The sequence below is a fragment of the Corvus moneduloides genome, chromosome 1 (genome assembly GCF_009650955.1).
Source record: "Corvus moneduloides isolate bCorMon1 chromosome 1, bCorMon1.pri, whole genome shotgun sequence".
Taxonomy (NCBI): Eukaryota; Metazoa; Chordata; class Aves; order Passeriformes; family Corvidae; genus Corvus; species Corvus moneduloides.
This window is the reverse complement of record NC_045476.1, coordinates 24,862,753-24,881,991: the sequence shown is the minus strand read 5'-3', so window position 1 is coordinate 24,881,991 and position 19,239 is coordinate 24,862,753. Positions and strand designations below refer to the sequence as shown.

Here is a 19,239-nt window from a genome sequence, read left to right as displayed (position 1 = left end):
TGTAGGGCCAGCTCGGCCCCACTCCCCTCCTTCGTTTTTTTCTTCCCTGTGGTCCTGCTTTCCTGCCTGTGCCTGCTTCGCCGTTTCTGTGAACCAGCTCGTCACCGCGACGACCTCGTGCTCCGCTGCCTCCCCAACGGGGCGAGCAGCGCCGCCGCAGCCAGCCGCTTCCACCGTGTTTGCCGGCCGCAGCCGCCGCCGCTTGTACCCAGCCGTGATCGCTACCTCCGCTGTGTTTCCTGCGCTGCCCACCGCACCAACTTGCTATAGCGCCAGCTTGTAAGGACCAGCCTGTCGTCGCCGCTTGCATCTAGCCGTGACCGCCGCCGCCATGTTCCCCGTGGTGCCCGCAGCAGCGAGCCCAGAGCACAACCCCGCGGCACCCAACCCGCAGCCACCGCCGCTCGCACCTACCGCGCCCCGACGATGAAAGACGCAGCTGCCCCAGGAGCGCTCCTGTAACCACAGCAGTCTGTTCTCCGCCGACGGAAGGGACATGCAGCCTGCTGCTCTTTAAAAGCCGCGCCCAGCCTGCCATGGGAGCTATGCAGCACGCATGCTCCGTCTGCTGAGCTGACGCCGACAAAGCGCTCAGAATTCAGGGGGGAACGCTGTCCCTGTCTTCTGTTTCTTTCCCTCTCTCTCTCTTTCTCCCTTTCCGCTCCTTTTTCTATTCCCCTTTAGTAATACTTACCGTTTTCCTATCAATAAATAGTTATCAGATATAATATTGCCACGTTTGCACTTTATTTTTCACCCGAGAAATCTATCAAAAGAATCCCCCCCTACTCCTTCTATATAGCGGAACGGGACAACCAGCTATAGGCAATAGCTTAAACACTGCCCGTTGATGGGAAGAGGATAATTTTTAAATGCAAACTCTGCCTTTTTATTATTACTCTGTTTCAAATAAAATTCTTAGTGAAGAGTAAACAAAGCTTTTTTTAAAGTAGTTAATCTCTGCAGTATAGAAGGTCTATTTCCAATATAAATAGTTGTTTCCATGTTTAGTTGTTGCTTGCTCAAGCATCTAAAAAGACAAAAAGTCACATGCAAGATAGCAACACTAAGAAGTTCCCTATAAATATGAAAAGAAACGTCGTGTGGATCTGTGATATTAATTCACAGGTATTCTAATTACCAAAGCAATGTTGGCCCTTTTGATATCTATTCTAAGCATCACCTTTTGTCTCCTAATTGATCTTAAGCATATAAGAACTATTTTGTTACATAAGACATGAAATTTCCCTTTACAACTCATTATAAATTATATTTGTTGGTATAAAAGAAGTCCTCACTCACACAGATTGTTTTTGCATTGCACCAGAATTGCCATTCTCCAGTTGTCACAAACTGAAACAAGAACTTCTATATGTCAATGTCTGAATCTATCCAGAAATCTTTCTTCAAAGGTAGTCAGTGGCAAATGTCCACATGTATAAAACTCTCATAACAGATATTCATGCCATAAACCACTCTTACTATGCCTACGGATATCATCTACAGTTAAACTGTAAAACTCTGAAGAAGAATGAGATACGGTGTGTCTCCAAATTTCACCTCACTGAGCATTAACTTGAAACTGCTATGTTTCATGCCTGTCTGTACACATGACAGGCTCACTGAGTGGCCTGAAAACTGTATACATGCAGCCACTTCTGTTACCCCTTCCTCATCCTTGCCCTTTTCCTGAGCCAGCCGTGTCAGTGCTTTGTCCAGCTGTTACAGTGCTAGACAAGCTGGACAGGCTTTAGAAGGTAATTTTTAAACACCTGTAGCACAACAGAACACGAATTGGATGTTGAGCACAGCCACTTCAGGCAACCCTAAAATGAGTCACATACAAATTTTGTAAAACTAACTTGAGAGGAAAGTTTATTTCTCTCCTCAACATGCTCATAATTTCTGCCCACAAAATGCATGAAAGTTAAAAAAAACCTCATCTTGTCCAGTACGTATATGAAAACTTACATTTTAAACTATTTTGTTGTTTGAAACATTTAAGAGTTTTAAAATTTCAGGGTTTGAGAAGAAAACCCCAAACTTAGCTGACAAGTTCTATAGAGCAGATGAGTGAAAATAGCACATACACATCTATGCACTACATGGCTCCCAGTAGGTCATTCTCTGCAAGCAAACACTGAGATTACCTAGCAACAACCCTTCTCCAATTACAAGGAGAAAACAAGAAGAGTGGAAGGAGTTCAGTTCACAGATGACAGATGAGCTTTTCCTGGATGCTGGTCTTCTATCCAATCCTTTCAAACATGCACAGATTTTCCTCTAGACAGCTTAATTTCGATGGGTTCCCTACAATATGTGGGCCATCAAGGAAAAAACAGTGTCCTGAGGTAAAGAACCCATCTCCCTCAGACAGGGCTGAAATGTTTTCAAAGACCACTCCTTCAGCTGTCCAGCTGTTATCAGACACTGTATCTAACTGGATCTCAGAACCATGAGCACAAAAGGACATGACAGATTCAAGCAGGTCCCGAAGAGTGACATTTGCAACATTAAGAATGTGAGCTGAAGAGATTAATCAGCAGCTTCAAGCCCTGCTCCTCTACCTAGTAACTATTTCCATGCCAAAAAGAAGCAGTTTACCCCTCTACTACCCGATTACTCTGGATTGTGGAAGTAATGTTTTTTCAGCTGTAATAGATGGATGAAGAAGTAAGAGTAGAGTAATGTACCTGACAGCCGAGTTGTTTTTTCGAAGGGTTCTTAATTTTCTGTCACCTTTTTGTCCACTGAAATACACTACCTCTCCCTCCAGACTTTACTTGTTACTGCACAGGCAACTAATACTGCAGTTACATATGGTATTTTGTCGAGATCAGTACTGTGGCAGTGCAGGTGGCTCCAGCCACTGTTGTCTCCTGATGAGAATTCAGACAACTAGCTGCGGTGGTCAGCAACCCAAGTTTAGTATATCGCTAGTTGTGGTGAGAACCTATGATTCCTTTGATCTGATATTTGCATGTTTTCCCCTGATAGGTTAATGTTTTCCCCTCCCAGTTTTATGTATGAAGTTATGTATATTCATTTCCCTTGTTTAATATGCATATGTTCTAGAAACTTCTTTGTTCCTCAACGCCCCGCCACTGGATCCTTCCCTAAGTCCCTCCTATGTGCTGTTCCCATTGGTTCCCTTGCTGTCAACCCCGCCTACTTGTCCCTATCTCATTGGATGTAATCCCTTTCCCCACCTATCTTGTACCTAGTATAAGATCCCTGGACCCTCCTACCAATTTGGCTCTTTGTCCCTGTGAGTTCACTGGAATAAATCTCTGCGTGGAGCACATGTGAAGAGTCCCCTCTATTTCACTTCTTCGCCTCTGCTACTGCATGCACTCACAACAGTTCAAGGGGAAGCTCTTTCAGGTGAGGAGCATACCCTGTCTGCCTGCGTATATTTGTAAGTGTGTGCCTGCCGTAGTGTGGACGGGTCCATGGCTAGACCTCTTGGCTCTCTTTGGACTAGCACACAGTGCATCATTACAGTACAACAAATAACACTAAAATACTTGTCTTCTATTTTAACAGTCACCTCTCTCCAATACATTGAGACTGTTAGTCAGATAAATATTTCATTTGATACATCCCAAAGCAGAAAATTACTAGAATATCTGCATACCTATCAGCCTTTCACTGTGCAAAACTCTTCTTCATAATCCTCCTTTCAAAGTTAATGCAATCTGATTACAAGTATATAATGACAGTTCATCCCAAAAATAGGTTGAATAACTATTCCCCTTGTTTTCCCAAAGACCATGCTGTGACAGAATTTGGATTGGAGGCAGTGAGCACCTAAAAAAATCACACATCAAAACCCTAAACAGAAACCGAAGCATGTAAAAGGCAAGGGCCAGGTTCTGCCATTCTACTGTGGATGCAAAATGCCCCACTCTGCATGAAGCCCTTTTACATAGAGGTAGGAAGACACAAGTATTAAGGTGGCAGGGAGCCTGAATGAGACAAACTCAGTCTCATTCAAAGCCACAGCGTATTAGAAACATAAAAAGTGATTTCCATGGTCACTTTCTGGAGTTACTAGCTTTGAAATTTCCAAGCACTTTGTAATACAATCCATCAAGCCCAAATGACTGAACTCATCTAAAACATCCAGAAATCTACTACCCATGAGAAAAATGAGTTAAACATTCAGAAACATCACTTTTCATCTTGCCTAAAAACCTTGTCTTCCCTTGGCCTTAGTTTGCTCTCTTTTAATTTCATCCATCTACCAACCAGCACTGGATAATGAGATACATGAGATACTCGACTCTGAGATGGCTTCTTTCTTTCAAAAGAGTTTTAATGAAAATATTTGCAGGCACTACAATTAAATCAAAATAGTGTAGGATCATTTGTGATTTTCAACAGGGTGCCAACCTTTTTTCTCATCAATTATTTCCCCTTTTTTTAACTGAAAAAAAAAGCACATTTTTAGATCAGTCTGGAGAAATACATTTCCCTTTGGTATTCACTCACATGTTTTTTAAAAATCAGCTGAATCAAATTAATATTTGAATGACAACAAATTATTACATGCACAGTTACCGTAGAGGAGTTCATTTTCTCTAATAATCCAGTATATTGAAAAGGAAAAAAAAAAACCACAAAAAATTAGTCTTACTCTGACAGATTTTTTTTTTTTAAAAAGAAAAGAAATATACTCCATCATTATCTTAAAAGGTTTTAATAAACCCTATGGTTTCAAATCTCACAGTTTGGTTCTGTATGCCTTAATGTAAAATTAATGTCTACTCAATATAATCTTGCTGTTTCACTTCTGTACTAATTCGGCTTTCTTACAGCACTTTCATACACAGAAATATCTACTCTTGATTTCTCTCATCTTGAAATAAAATTTTCTCTGCTTCTTTTTTTTTTTTTTTTTTTAACCACCAGGCAGTAGAATCCTCTTCCAGCTGCTTTACTCTTTGTATTTACAGGGTTACCACAAAATGCTCACAGGACAGGAGGCCCATTATTTCAGTCTTTTAAATATTATGCCACATCATCCATTTTCTTTCTGACTATCTTTGCACATTAAGCAAAGCTTGTCCTTCCACAAATTCTGTTTGCAGTGAGCATCCCCGTGCAAAAAGGGACAAAAGGCAAAAATGAAGAGTTCTTTAACCTATGAACTACTTGCAAGACATATACAGCTCTAATGCCAATCAAAAAAGACGACTTTTCCCTATTTATTGGTATCAGTATGTGGCGAAACCTGACCAGGCACTGTTTCAGTATATCCTTGATAGTGATAGGACAAGGGAGAACAGTTCTAAACTAAAAAAGAAGGTTAGATGTTAGGAGGAAAGTCTTTACTGGGAGAGTGGTGAGATACTGGAACAGGTTACCCAAAGAAGCCGTAGATTCTCCTCTGTGGAAGCGTTCAAGGCCAGGTTGAATGGGGCTTTGAACAACCCATTCTAGTGGAAGGTGTTTCCAACATGGCAGAGGGGCAGATGATCTTTAAGGTCCCTTCAAACCCAAGCCATTCTATGATTCTATTATGTGATTCTGTGTTACTAGGTGTCTGGGAAAGACTAGAGCCAACAACAAAAAGGAATTTGCTAGCTAGTGATTTGAAAAATCCTTACAAAATTTATTCCATTCTTTCTGCCAGCAAAAATGGGTATCTAGGTGGTTTTTATGCTTATTGCATCCATTATATGCCAGTCATTGGCTCTGCACTCTAGAAGAAATTACACTGTGTACACCTGAATAATATTCATAGTCTGTATTTCAGACTGATACATACTTGATGTAACAGTTTTTGTACCAGAACTAGAAAAGCTCAGTGGCAAAATGGCAACTCAGTGAAGATACTTGAACACGAGTTTCTTGTATGTCAACTGAGTAACTTAACCACTCAGCCAGTATCCTCCAACTTATCTTCCCTCTTTCCTTTCACAGGGCTGTCCTAAAAGATTTTTTCCCCCAACAGAAGGTCCATTTAAACCAATATGATAATATCAAGAGAATGTATATTATATTAAGAGAATCTACTCCATTGTCATCAGTAGTAATAAACTAGAAACAGGCTGCAGTTGAAGTGGGAGGAAAAGTTTGAAAACAACATTGTGCCTTGTTTCAGCTGCTGCGAGGTTGTTCTGGATCATGGCAGAGTACTGAAACAGACAAACATGCATGCATCCCTGCCACAGACTTACTGCAAAGGCCAAGGTGTTAATAACAATATTTGCAAGAATTCAGGAGCTGGTAAGGCTCTGTGCTATCATAGAATGGTATGCACTTGAAGCTCAAAAAATACTATAAATATCCTGTACTATAAATATATAAAAGCAATACAGAGATGGTCATTCTAAAGTGCATGGCTAGTCCATCTTCTCTCCTTGATTTGTTAACTTCTGGAGGAAGATCTATAACAATGCAATACATCAGATCCACTCTATCCTGCTAAAAGCAAACAATGAAAAGTCCTGCACACTGCAATATCTATTCACTTTTTTAACAGCACAGGAGCAACCACAGTTAAATAACATCAAAGTAGATAAACTGCAGCAAAATTATAATGGATCAGAGCTGAAAGTCCCAATTGGTCAAGCCAAAGGCTGTAAGAAATTTGACTGCCCAAAGCAGTGGGAGAATCAATGTCACATATATGGAATATGGAACTACCCTGCCATGCACTCTTCCTGTTTGTATTCATTATCTTGAAATACAGTACTCAAAAAATGGTATCGCCTCTTCACTACTTGCCAGCGTGTGGAAGGTAACTTCCTGTCGTGGCTAAGTGAGCCTACCAGAGATGGGACCCCACAGACCTTCTGCTTACAACAGAAAAGGGCTGATGGGAGATGTGTTCAAAGGTTGTCTTGGGCAGCGAGACCATGAAATGATAAGTTTTCAATACTTGGTGATGTAAATCAACAAAACCTGGATTTTCAGAGGGTGGACTTTGACCTATTCAGGACACTGATTCAGAAAGTTCCCTGGGAAGCAGCCATTAAAAACAAGAGGGGCTCAGGAAGGCTGGACATACTTTAAGAAAGAAATCTTCAAGGTGCTAGAGCAGACCTTCCCTAGGTGCCAAAAGGTGAGTCAGCTGGGAATAAGACTTGCCTGGCTGAGCAGGGAGCTTTTACAGAAACTCAGGGTAAGAAAGAGGGTGTATCATCTTTGGAAAAAGGGACAGGCAGCTGTGGTAGGACATCCCCCCTCTCTCATGGCTGGGGCATTTGAAAGAGATAACTCAGGTCAGATTAATAGCCCAATGAGGAGTCAGAGACCCCAGCAGGAGGTCACCTCCAGGCTCCAGAGAGTCTGAGCTCCAGCCCCGAGTACACATCTTGGTATGAGAGCAGATGTGGAAAGAGATAAGGAAAATAAACATCAGTGACCAAAAGACTTGGTTCTTATGTCTGTAAAAGCGCACACAAATTATCACAGAGGCAGAAGTCTCCTACACACTCCTTGGGAACGTGCAAGAAGATTTCTCCCCTTAAGTCTGGATGTGAACTTTTGAGGTTACTTTCCCGGGAATTGAGAGAAAGGAATTTGATGTCTACCCCTTCAAGGATTGGCAGTAAGAAACATTGGATCCTAACTTATACTATTTCTTGGTTAGCTGTAAATTTAATGGTACCTTTAACTCTGTGTGTATTATACTTCTATCCCCTTTTGTCTTATCCCTGTGTAATAGTCTGTTCTAAGTCTTATGTCTGTTATTTTTGTGTCTATAAATAAATAATTCATTTTATTAGATAGAATCAGCCATTATTAAAGAACTTGCAGATAAGAGTGGATCTTTGGAGTGCTGGCCATCTCAATACAGCTATTGCCTGCTGCCAGAGGCCTGGGCAAAGGACAGGAGCTGATTTAAACCTACATCATCCATTCATAACAGTGACTCAGGAAGTGTTTAAGGATGTCGTTAGGTCATGCAAAAAAAAAATTAATTAGATCTTAATCTGGACACTTCTGTAAATGATAATAAAAAGTGTTTTTATAAATATATTAATGGCAAAAGGAGAGGGGCAAGGAAAACCTCTATTCTTTATTGTATGCAGAGGGGAATGTAGTCACCAAAGACAAGGAAAAGGATGAGGTACTTAACACCTTCTTTGCCTCAGTCTTCAACAGTAAGACTGGTTATCCTCAGGACAACTGGCCTCCTAAGCTGGTAGACCCAGACAGGGAACAGAATAGATCCTGTGTATTCCAGGAGGAAGCAGTTAGTAACCTGATGAGCCACTTCCATTCTCACAAGCCTGTGGGACCAGACGGGGTCAATCCTAGGGTAATGAGGGAGCTGGCAGAAGAGCTCATTAAGCTGCTCTTCATCATTTGTCATCAGTCCTGGCTAACCAGGGAAGTCTCAGATGACTGGAATTTTATCAAATATGACACCCATCCACAAGAAGAGCCAAAAGGAAAATCCAGGAAAGTACAGGCCTGTTAGCCTGATCTCAGTGCCTGGCAAGGTTATGGAACAGATTATCTTGAGTGTGATCACACAGCACCTACAGGACAGCGTGAGGATCAGACCCAGCCAGCATGGATTTAGGGGAGGCAGGTCCTGCCTGACCAACCTGATCTGCTTTTATGACCAGGTGACCCACCTGGTGGATGAGGGGAAGGCTGTGGATGTTGTCTACCTGAACTTCAGCAAAGCCTTCAACACTGTCTCCCATAGCCTAATCCTGGAAAAGCTGGCAGTTCATGGCTTGGACAGGTGCACCCTTCTCTGGTGCACTTGGGTAGATGGCTGGGCCCAGAAAGTGGTGGTGGATGGTCACCCTGCATCCAGATGCATGCAACCCCATGCCCTTTGTTAGGCAAAGGGTCAGCACCAGTTCACAGCTCATTGCCGGGGGCTCCTGCCATTTCCCACTACCCAGGGCACAACCTGCCACTTGCACACTGAGCTAATTGCACTAGGTGTGTTCCTCAACAGTGATCTACATTCTCAAAAATGCTAGCCTAACAGCTGGCTGCACACATTTAACATGACCTAGGCATTTAACAATCAGCTCAAAAGCCTAAGTGGGAACTGTTGTTCAAATTGATAGGAGAAATGGGTGTTAATGTCTTCACAAACAAGTCAATCTGAAAGGACCAGCCAGGTTCTGGAAGTATGGTTGTGGGGGGTCTTTATAAACATCAAGCCTCCCAGGTTTTTTGCAGGACTGAGTACACTCTGAATTTCTGAACTTTAGGGGACAATACACAGCTTAATAGATTTATGAATATTTACTTCTCTGCCCAGGGTGGGCTGAAAGCTAATTTTAATGGTCATACAGTGCATGATGAGGGCGGGATACATGTTCCAGGCGGAACATGTAGTAGGCAGTTCATAGTAGGCAGTTCAGGAAGTCTGTACCTTCCTAGTACCTCAGCCAATGGGGAAAGGAGGAGGGCAACATGCAGCTGGGAGTTTAGGATAAACGGAGGCTGCGTCCTCCAAAAACTCAAGGGGTTATAGCCTAGTGGACTCTCTCCCTTTATTCAAATGCAGTTGCAGGACTCTTGTGTCTCCTTTGTGGACACTGGCTTTTTACAGCATGATTTTCTGCACACACAAATCTGCAAACCTAGTGTTCATTATCCCCAAACTAACAAAGAGGAGGACTGCAATGTTAAACATATCAAACAAAGCAAAGGAGAAATATGACTTTAAGTTAAGGTCATGCCACCCAAACTGCAATACCTTTTTACAAACATATTTTTCCAGAAAGGGCAAATGTAACTTCCTTTAGCAGGGTCTGTAGCTTATTATTCTCTGCAGTGATTCAGACATAATTTCAGACATAATGTTTCTCTTTGAAAAACAGAATCACTGTTCAAACAAGTATAAAACAAGCGCATATTTCTATTTAGGGCACTAAGTTTAAGTTGAGAAACTGTTTGAGCCTTTGAAGACCTATAGAGTCAGTGTATTTTAAAATCTACTCAGTTGTCTGGGTTGTTTTTCCCTTTTTATTACAACTGTATCATTTGGACAGGATTCTGGCATAATACTGCCAAATCCTTCCAAGACTCTTCACGTGTACTGTGACACATGTTCAACTGGTATCACCAAGGATAATCTTCATCAATTAGAGGTTTTGAGTAGCCACCAAGATGTATTCACACACTACAAAACCGGCTGTGTGCTGTATACAAAGCATGCTCTTAGCATGGCTTAGAAACAATCAGTGTGAAGGAACACAACTTATTCAAAGGACAAGAGGGAAATCAGCTTCATGGTATCTTCATTCACAACCATTAGTTTCACTGATGATAGTAAATGTGTAATGAAAATATTTCTGAGAACATTATTCCCTAGAAGCTTTCTCACCATGCATATTTGTTGTGAGAGAAAACAGCCATGTGGTCTCTGATACAGTCAGAGAACTGCATTTAGATCTGAACAATTATCAATTGTACAGTTCTCCTCCTAAAAGCTCCACTTTTTAAAAAAATTAATCACTCCTAGCCATAATAGTTACTAATCAATATTCTCCTATGTGGATACAAAAATGCTGCCAGCAAGAAATTTTCTTGCTACTTTCTAAGTCCACGGGATACTTTTCTCTCTCACAGAAGATATTCGCAGAGTTTATAAACCATGAACCCCTGCGACCTTGATGAGCTTTGTTTATAGTACAGTAGGAAAATATTTTGACAATGGATGTTTTAGGATATTAGCCAATCACCCCCAAGGGGTGGCTGATCCTTTGTCCAATTAGACTATCAAGAAAAAAGTCTATAAAAGACTTTGTAAAATAATTAAATAAATCAATCTTGCTGCACAATTCCTGCCTGCTGGATATCTCTCCTCCTCCATACGGCTGCAGGATGAGGTAATACACCTATTTACTTTGTCATTCTTTCACTTTGGAGAAGGTAGTGGTCATTATGCTTGTGCAACAGGTATTCCTGAGATAGAAGTTTCTGGCCTTTCCCAGAAAAATGTGTGCCAGTGTCTCCTTAATATCCTGTGTTGAAATCCATGTCCCACACAGACTGAAAAGATCTGGTAATGCTACAGATATAATTTGAAATAAAATGGTTTTCAAAAACAGAATGAAAATACATACATATTAACTTACAAGTTTTAAACAATAGGAGCAGACGGAGCACATTAAGTCTTTATGGATTAGACAGCCAAGAGTTCTGTATTTCTCCTTGCACTGGAGAGTACTCTTAAAGACTTTCAAAAATACAGTACAAAAACATGTAAGATGCACTGAACCCATCGCTTCCTCATCTAGGAAAAGCATCACAGCTTGGTACTCGTCATGTGATATAATTTGGGAAACTGCTTAAGTCATCGAGGTGATTTTCTATAAACCACTCAGCAGTCTTAACTGCAACCTGGACTGTTTTTCATATTATAAAACAAAGCTGAACAGCCCTTGATATAGGGGGCTTAGGCTTTAAGGGTTAATTGCTGACTGTAGGTACTGCTAGTATTGCTTAATTTTGCAGCTGCTTGCTAGACAATGTATATTGCTTGTTCAATACTAATTATGCTTCCAAACAGAAAGAGAAGGATGTAGGGGAGGATAAGGGTAAGATGCAAGACCATTGATAAGAGGAAGAAACTGTGACCAAAGATACCTGCTTTCAGACCCTGAAACCAGCTGAAACCAGCCTTGAGGTTTGGACTTGGACCAGGAACTCAGAGAGCATGCACAAGAGGGCAAGGTGAAAAGTTCAGTCCTGAGGAAGACTCATTTACTTCATCTTAAGACCCCTGCCCACGACCACCAGGAGGCACTGTGCAGGCGCAAGGCATATGGAAATGACTTTTGAGCTCATTATAATATGAAGCGGGGCTAGATAACGAATATGTATAGGCGTATTGTGTAACCTAATGCATATGTAACTTGTAAGCTGATATATACCAAGCTGAATACCGTGAACAGCATGTATGTTTTTGGAGGACTACCTCTCATGCGTCCAGTGCTGTAATAACCATACCTACTTTATAACGTTATGAGTTGTAGAGTCTTGCCACAAATCACCCTATAATCCACCTTTGTTTTCCTAGTACTGCCCACTTATTTCTTCCTTCCTTTCTTTGACTACAAACCTGTATTCACACACAGATTTTCTACTCCCTATTAGTTTTATAATATTATGTATTATTTCAATACTACAATAACATGAAAACATTTAAATAATATCTTTGTCCTGATAATTTATATTGTCTCTATAGCATCTATAAGAAGTTTGCTTGTTCAGTAAAACCCAATTTGTAAATATATTTCAGCTACACACAGTGACAAATGATTCAGTTGTAGGCACCGCAATATAAGAAAAATATAATGCTATTAGAAATGGTCCAAAGGAGGATTACCAAGATGGTGAAAGGCCTAGCGGGCCTGTTTCTTAAACATCTTTTTTACAGAAGTTTAATGCCTAAGAGTATAGTTAAATTAACTTCCTTTGGTGTCTTTCTGTTTACCCTTGATACAAATCTGTGGTGGCCAGTTGGCCTGTGGTACAGGGACAGAGAGAATTCTCGATAAGACAGTCCTTAATACCAGATAGTTCTGTCACGGTCATGGTGAGGAAAAGAAGCCTCTCCCAGAATGCTATGTTTGGTTATGGTAATCTACCCCAGTTCTGCTTCCCCGGTTGGCTCCTGGTGCTAGCCACATCCCCGTACTTAAGCCTGAGTTCTCACGTGTTCTGGGTCATTTGCCTCAAGAAACCTTCACAGGCAGTAGCAATAAACTGCTTTCTGTGGAAATCTATGCAAGGACCCTTCCTATCACCTTGCCATTGACTTTATTACTGAAGCTATCCGTGCGTTTGTGCATGCGCGCGTGAGTGTATTCAGCAGATCCTGCCGAGCGGCTTAGCTGTGGAGACGCTGTTTGGAGATTGCGACACCCCGCGCTCTGACATGGAACCCCGCAGAGCCGGGGGGCTTACTAATATCTGGTGCCTGATATTAGGACTTCCTTGGACTGTCCCCGGCAGCATCTCCAGCAGCTTCTTGCAGCTGGACCTAAGTCACTTTTCAGAACAGCCATTTCCCCGGAAGAAACCTCTGAGTTCTATCACGGGTCTCAGAGAGGGAGACTGATAATCTCCTTAGGAGAAGAGGAGACCTGTAGATACAAAAATGCTGCTAGCAAGGATTTTCTTGCTATTTTCTAAGTCCGTGAGAGACTTTTCTCTCATGCAGAAGAGGTAGCAGGGAATGTAAACAACCAAGCCACCTGCAACCTTGAAAAGTCTTGTTTATGGTATAGTAGAAAAATATTTTGACAATGGATGTTTTAGGATTTTAGCCAATCACCCCAAGGGGTGGCTGGTCCTTTGTCCAATTAGACTATGAAGAAAAAAGTCTATAAAAGAGTTTGTAAAATAATTCAATCAATCAATCTCGCTGCACAGTTCCTGCCTGCTGGATCATCTCTCCTCCTCCTCCCTATGGCTGCGGGACATGGTGATATACCATAGGAACCAGGCCTGTGGTAATAGAGACCGGTCTGCGGTCAACCGGACCACCCCCAAGATGTTCATTTGACCCTCTGGTGAGATACAGGTCACTTTTTATCCTTTTCATTTTTCTCTTTTGTCTCAGGGCTGAGAGGAGAGGGAGATGGAGGCTGAGATAGACCGTCTCCTATGGGATGCCTTTCCCCAAGTTCTAAAAGCCCTTATTTGCAGGAACTTTCATTTTTCAAGGGAAGATTTAATGCATTTTCTTACTTGGTTGCTTAACCACTTTAGAGGGAATTTAAAATGGCTTGTTCCTTGGCTGTTTGCATTGGGAAAAATTTATTTGTTCTACCAGCTAGTTAGAAAGCTGTTAAAAATGTTGGGAACTGTTTGGAAAAACACCCCTTGCCCACGTCCCTATCCCTGCATCCCTGTTCCCTCTGCCCTGCCTCAAGAGAAACAGGGAGATGGATTCTGCCTGACGGCCCAGGGCTGCTACCGACTCCCTGCCACCTCCAGGTCTCTTTTGTTCCCTGCCCAGGATAGCGCTGGCCAAGCTACCTTTGGGGAAGATTCTTCTCCAAACCTTCTCCCTGTACTCACTTTCCTGGTTTTTTCCACTTCAAACTTGCTCCAAGATGGTGGCAGCATGGCCAGTACCACAATCCCAGCTGCTTCTTCTATTTTTAATTTCCCCCCTCCCCTCCAGTTACACAAGATGGAGAACACCATGTGGCAGCCGTGGCTGTGGGGGCAGCCATTTTGCAATTGCACAGCCCCCCCTCCGCCTACTCCCGCTTACGTCACCGTGCCTGGCCCCCTCTCTGTCCCTGGCCCCTCCCATGTGTCGATGAGCATGTTTGTGTTGGGCCCCAACCCTTCACCAGGAGTCCCCTCCCAGCTGCCGACCCTGCCTCTCCCTCCAGTGTCCTCACCCCTTCCATCGGTGACCCCGCCCATGGGACCCAACCCACGGCAGGTTCCTACACTGCCAAAGCTGGGGTGGGGGGGGATGCTGGAAAGCTGCCATCTCGGCCACACCGCACCAGGGGGCCCCGGCTTGCCAGAAGCCCCGCACCCCTGCCAGGCACAGTCTCGCCAATTCAGAAGAGGAGAGCAGTGACTTCTCAGATTCCGATGCTGAGTCTGAGGATTACTGGGCTAGGGTGAGAAAGCAGGCAGCCAAAGATGGTAACTGGGACCTGGAAAATAAGGTTGTGCCCCCAGATGGCCCAAGAGACATTTTAATTACAGGAAGTGGACTTCTTTATGGGCCAGACGTACTTTATGTTACTCCAGAAGTCCAAATCGTCGGCCCTCAAGATGAAGTTTTTGTGACTGTTTCATGTAGTAAGCCCCCTTGGTTTTTATACAAAGGGATGGCTATTGCCCAATTCTTTCTACTACCACATCATAGAGACTGGATCCCGGAGAACCCGATAGCATGCTGGGTTGAGGTTGTGGGACCAGATAAACCTATGATAGAGTGTGGTCTGCTTAACAGAGGTTCTGAGTTGTATCTTCCAGGAATGGCAGACACCAGAGCTGATGTCACCATTATACCTCGCTCTGAGTGGCCACGGGACTGGAAACTGACTCCGGCTAATGGAGTCATCTTGGGGATTGGAGGTGCTGCACTCTCCATGCACAGCAAAGATAGTATCATCGTGGAGGGACCCAAAGGTCAGGTAGCCACCATCAGGCCCTTCGTGGTCAGGTCAGGCATTACCTTGTGGGGCAGGGATCTGTTGTCTCAGTGGGGAGATAGACTAGAAATCCCCAAGCCACCTCGGGATTTTTAGTTGGGGCCACTGAAGAGCACGCCACCCCACCGCTGACATTGAAGACCGATAGTCCAGTGTGGACAGACAAGTGGTCCCTTTCAGCTGAAAAGCTGCACGCTTTAGAGTTCCTCATGGAAGAGCAGCTTTCCAAGGGTCATATAATACCCATCAACAGCCCTTGGAACTCTCCTGTCTTTGTTATTAAGAAACTTGGCAAAGACAGGTGGAGACTTCTCCACGACCTTCACAAGATAAACGAGGTCATCGAAGACCTAGGTCCCCTGCAGCCCGGCCTGCCCTCACTCTCCATGCTGCCATGCAAAGGGAGACTTGCAGTCATAGATATCAAAGACTGCTTTTTTAACATCCCCCTCCATCCTCAAGATGCACCCCGGTTTGCCTTCTCAGTCCCATCCCTAAACATGCAGGCCCCTCTGAAAAGGTACCACTAGCGAGTCCTCCCTCAGGGGATGAAAAACTCACCTTCCATCTGCCAGTGGTACATGGCCCACATCCTCTCACCTATCAGAAAGACTTTTCCAGATGCCATCGTCCTGCGTTATGTGGATGATATACTAGTTTGTTCCCGAGATCAGTCCTATTTGGACACTGTTTTAACTAAGACAATAAAGGCTATTGAAGACGCTGGATTTGAAATCCACGAAGACAAGATTCAGTGAACCTGCCCTTGGACCTACCTGGGACTCCGAATCAGTGAGTGGACCGTTGTACCCCAGCATCTCACCATCAAAGATAACCCAAAGACCCTCCACGACCTCTACCAGCTCTGCGGGTCCATCAACTGGGTGCGTCCATTGCTGGAGATCACGACAGAGAACCTCACACTGCTCTTCAATCTTCTCTGAGGCAATGATGACCTTGATTCATCCTGTGCCATCATTCCTGAGGCCCAGGAATCCATCACAAAAGTCCAGGAAGCATTGTCTTCCCACCAGACACACAGGAGTGACCCCACTCTCCCGTTCCAGCTCATCATCCTGGGTAAGTCGCCCAGGTTCAATGCATTAATTTTTTAGTGGGACGCTGCGCAGAAAGATCCACTCGTTATCATCGAGTGGGTCTTCTTACACCGTGAGCTTATTAAGACCATTACAACACCTCAAGAGCTGATGGCTCAGCTCATTATTAAAGCCAGGGGATGCCTCCACACCCTGTGGGGTGTGATTTCACATGCATTTGCCTCCCATTGATGACTGGGATTCTGGACCATTTGCTCCAGAACAATGAGCACCTCCAGTTCGCCCTTGACAGCTACACAGGCCAAAGTTCCATTCACCAACCCAGTCATAAGCTGTTTAATTTGGCTTTCCATTTGGCTCCAAAATCACTCCAAAGTCAAACATCTGTAAAGGCCCTGACCATTTTTACAGATGGCTCGGGGGGATCACAGAAGTCGGTGATGACTTGGAAAGATTCAAAGATGCAGAAGTGGGAGTCTGACATCCAGACTGTTAAAGGATCCCTGCAGATTGCAGAGCTAGCAGCCGTTGTCAGGGCTTTTGAGAGATTCAAAGAGCCGATTAATCTGGTTACTGATTTGGCATATGTGGCCAGTGTAGTTGCTAGAGCTGAACATTCCTTGCTAAAAGTAGTGTCAAACCCAAATTTACACAGGTTGCTTTTGAAGTTAATCTACCTCATCTCCCACCGAAAGCAACCATTTCATATAATGCATGTGAGGTCACACACCAACCTCCCAGGGCCCATTGCAGAGGACAACAGAAGAGCAGATGCCCTAGCCATCCCTGTGCAGACTGCTAACATTACCTGACATCTTTGCACAGGCCAAGATGAGCCACAGCTTTTACCATCAGAATGTGCCAGCCCTCATGTGTATGTTCCACCTACCGTGCGACCAGGCAAGGGCGATAGTGGCCACGTGCCCCAACTGTCAGCAGCACCAAGTTCCATCACTGGGCTCCGGGGTTAAACCCCAAGGATTCAACAGTTGCCAGTTGTGGCAGACAGATGTGATCCACTATCCGGCAGGCAAAAATACATACACGTGTCCATTGAAATGTTTTCAGGAGCAGTGTTTGCTTCGGCTCACGCAGGAGAGAAAACCAAAGATGTCACCAGGCACTTTCTCCTGGCGTTTGCCATCTTGGGCATCCCAGAACAAATTAAAACTGACAGTGGCCCTGCCTACACCTCCCACAAACTCAGGGATTTCTTCAGTCAGTGGGGGGTGAAGCACAGCACAGGCATACCACACTCCCCTACAGGACAGTCAATTGTTGAAAGGGCCCATGGCACCATTAAGTGGGTCCTCGATCAGCAGTGAGGAGGGACAGAGACCAGTTCTCCTATTGAGAGGCTCTGTAAAGCCCTTTTCACGATAAATTTTCTAAACTGCTCATCCACAGAGCCAAACGCTCCTGTATTCTGGCACTTCTCCAATTCGGCCCAAGCTAAGCTCAATGAGAAGCCACCGGTGCTGATCAAAGATCCTGAAAGCCAACAAATACTGGGCCCTTTTCCTTTAATAACCTGGGGGAGGGGGTATGCCTGTGTATCAACACTGTCAGGCCCAAGGTGGCTTCCAGGCAAGAACATAAAGCCTTACACTGGCCCAGCAAACACTGCTCCCAAAGACACAGCTGTGCCTGGAGTTGATGCAGAACAACCCAAAGACCAAAGAAGCACAGCCTAGAGATAGAGATGATGCAAATCTCCACCGCAGACACTGACCTGCCATCTCACAACCAGAGCTGCGACTAGGTCGGTTTTACACCGCTAATGTGCTCCCATACCCCTGTTACCATTCCCTTTTTTTTTTTTTCAGCTTAGTTAATAAAGAAAGGGGAATGTAAAGAGGGAGGGAATGGAAGGCCTCCCCCCCCTCTGAAAATTGCAAATTTTTAACTCTGTTTAAAACTCTAGCAGAAACACCTGCCAACCAACAGTGCATCAGGAAACCCGGCATTTGTCCCGCCACCATCCTCTGGATGTTCCCAATACCACTGGCAGCCGAGGCTTGAACTCTACTGCAGCCAAAACAGACCCTGGCAAAGACTACCCCCCTCCGTGAGAGCATCCATACCAGGGTCCAGAGAAAAAATCCCCTGAAGGATTTGAAGACTTGTTGGGACAATGGGTTGTGGGTGTTTCTGATTGGTTTTGTTACTTTATGTATGTTTGGTTGTTTGGGGCGTTTGGTTCTGGGATCTCTGGGAAAGGCTTTTTAATTAATACAGAAAAGAGGAGTTGTGGTGGCCAGCTGGACTGTGGTACAGGGACAGAAAGAGTTCTCGATAAGACAGTCCCTAATACCAGATAGTTCTGTCACGGTCATGGTGAGGAAAAGAAGCCTCTCCCAGAATGCTATGTTTGGTTATGGTAATCTACCCCAGTTCTACTTCCCCAGTTGGCTCCTGGTACACCCCCGTACTTAAGCCTGAGTTCTCACGTGTTTTGGGTCATTTGCCTCTAGAAACCTTCACAGGCAGCAGCAATAAACTGCTTTCTGTGGAAATCTATGCAAGGACCCTTCCTATCTCCTTGCCATTGACTTTATTACGGAAGCTATCCGTGCGTTTGTGCATATGCACGTGTGTGAGTGTATTCAGCAGATCCTGCCGAGCAGCTTAGCTGTGGAGACGCTGTTTGGAGATTGCGACACCCCGCGCTCTGGCATGGAACTCCGCAGAGCTGGGCAGCTTAGCAATACAAATCTAGCAGCATTTGGAAGAAGTCTCTGTATATTCATGACCAAAACATGGGTTTCATTTCTTAATCTGCTGAAAATGCTTGTCATTTATAAACATTAATAATAGTAGTTCAAAGCAAATTTTAGTTCAAAGCAGAAATACTACGTATTTTTGTGTTTTCTATTGAGTTCATGCTTTCCTTAATGTTACTACATTCATTCCTGAAGTTGAAATTCTTCCACAGAGACAAACCTGCCATATGCTCATAAAACCTGATGCCTGGCTAGCATATTCCTATTTCAGAATGTAAGCTTCTATTGAATCAGTGTGCATAAGATGGTTTGAAGAACCATGCTCTCATAATT

General features: G+C 43.9%; 2 protein-coding genes and 1 long non-coding RNA gene across 12 annotated transcripts in view; 2 read left to right on the top strand and 1 right to left on the bottom strand.

Moving 5' to 3' along the window:
- The window catches only part of PDE1C (phosphodiesterase 1C), a 367,759-nt gene that overhangs the window by 175,675 nt on the left and 172,845 nt on the right, over positions 1 to 19,239 (bottom strand). The window contains exon 1 of one of the 8 annotated variants that reach the window (XM_032102441.1): positions 415 to 667. The exons of the other annotated variants lie outside the window; for them this stretch is intronic. The gene's annotated coding sequence lies outside the window, so the exon portion shown is untranslated. Of the gene's footprint in view, positions 1 to 414; positions 668 to 19,239 lie in introns of those variants that run through there. 8 annotated transcript variants of the gene reach the window in all.
- LOC116441014 lies at positions 10,735 to 12,722 on the top strand. Its single transcript, XR_004238842.1, has 2 exons — positions 10,735 to 10,820; positions 11,591 to 12,722. It is a non-coding gene; the product is annotated as an uncharacterized LOC116441014 (long non-coding RNA).
- Positions 13,385 to 18,960, top strand: LOC116440999. Of its 3 annotated transcripts, none has more exons than XM_032102460.1 (2): positions 13,385 to 16,205; positions 18,111 to 18,960. In XM_032102460.1, the coding sequence occupies exon 1, from the start codon at positions 13,580 to 13,582 to the stop codon at positions 14,540 to 14,542; it is 963 nt and encodes a 320-aa protein (XP_031958351.1). In that variant the 5' UTR covers positions 13,385 to 13,579; the 3' UTR covers positions 14,543 to 16,205; positions 18,111 to 18,960. The 3 variants fall into 3 exon arrangements, with proteins under 3 accessions (XP_031958351.1, XP_031958345.1, XP_031958362.1); XM_032102454.1 differs by having other exon boundaries at positions 18,108 to 18,960; XM_032102471.1 differs by lacking the exon at positions 18,111 to 18,960 and adding an exon at positions 17,009 to 17,094.

Coding starts and splice junctions, on each gene's coding strand:
- LOC116440999 (XM_032102460.1), top strand. CDS start 13,580: ATGGAGGCTGAGATAGACCGTCTCCTATGGGATGCCTTTCCCCAAGTT.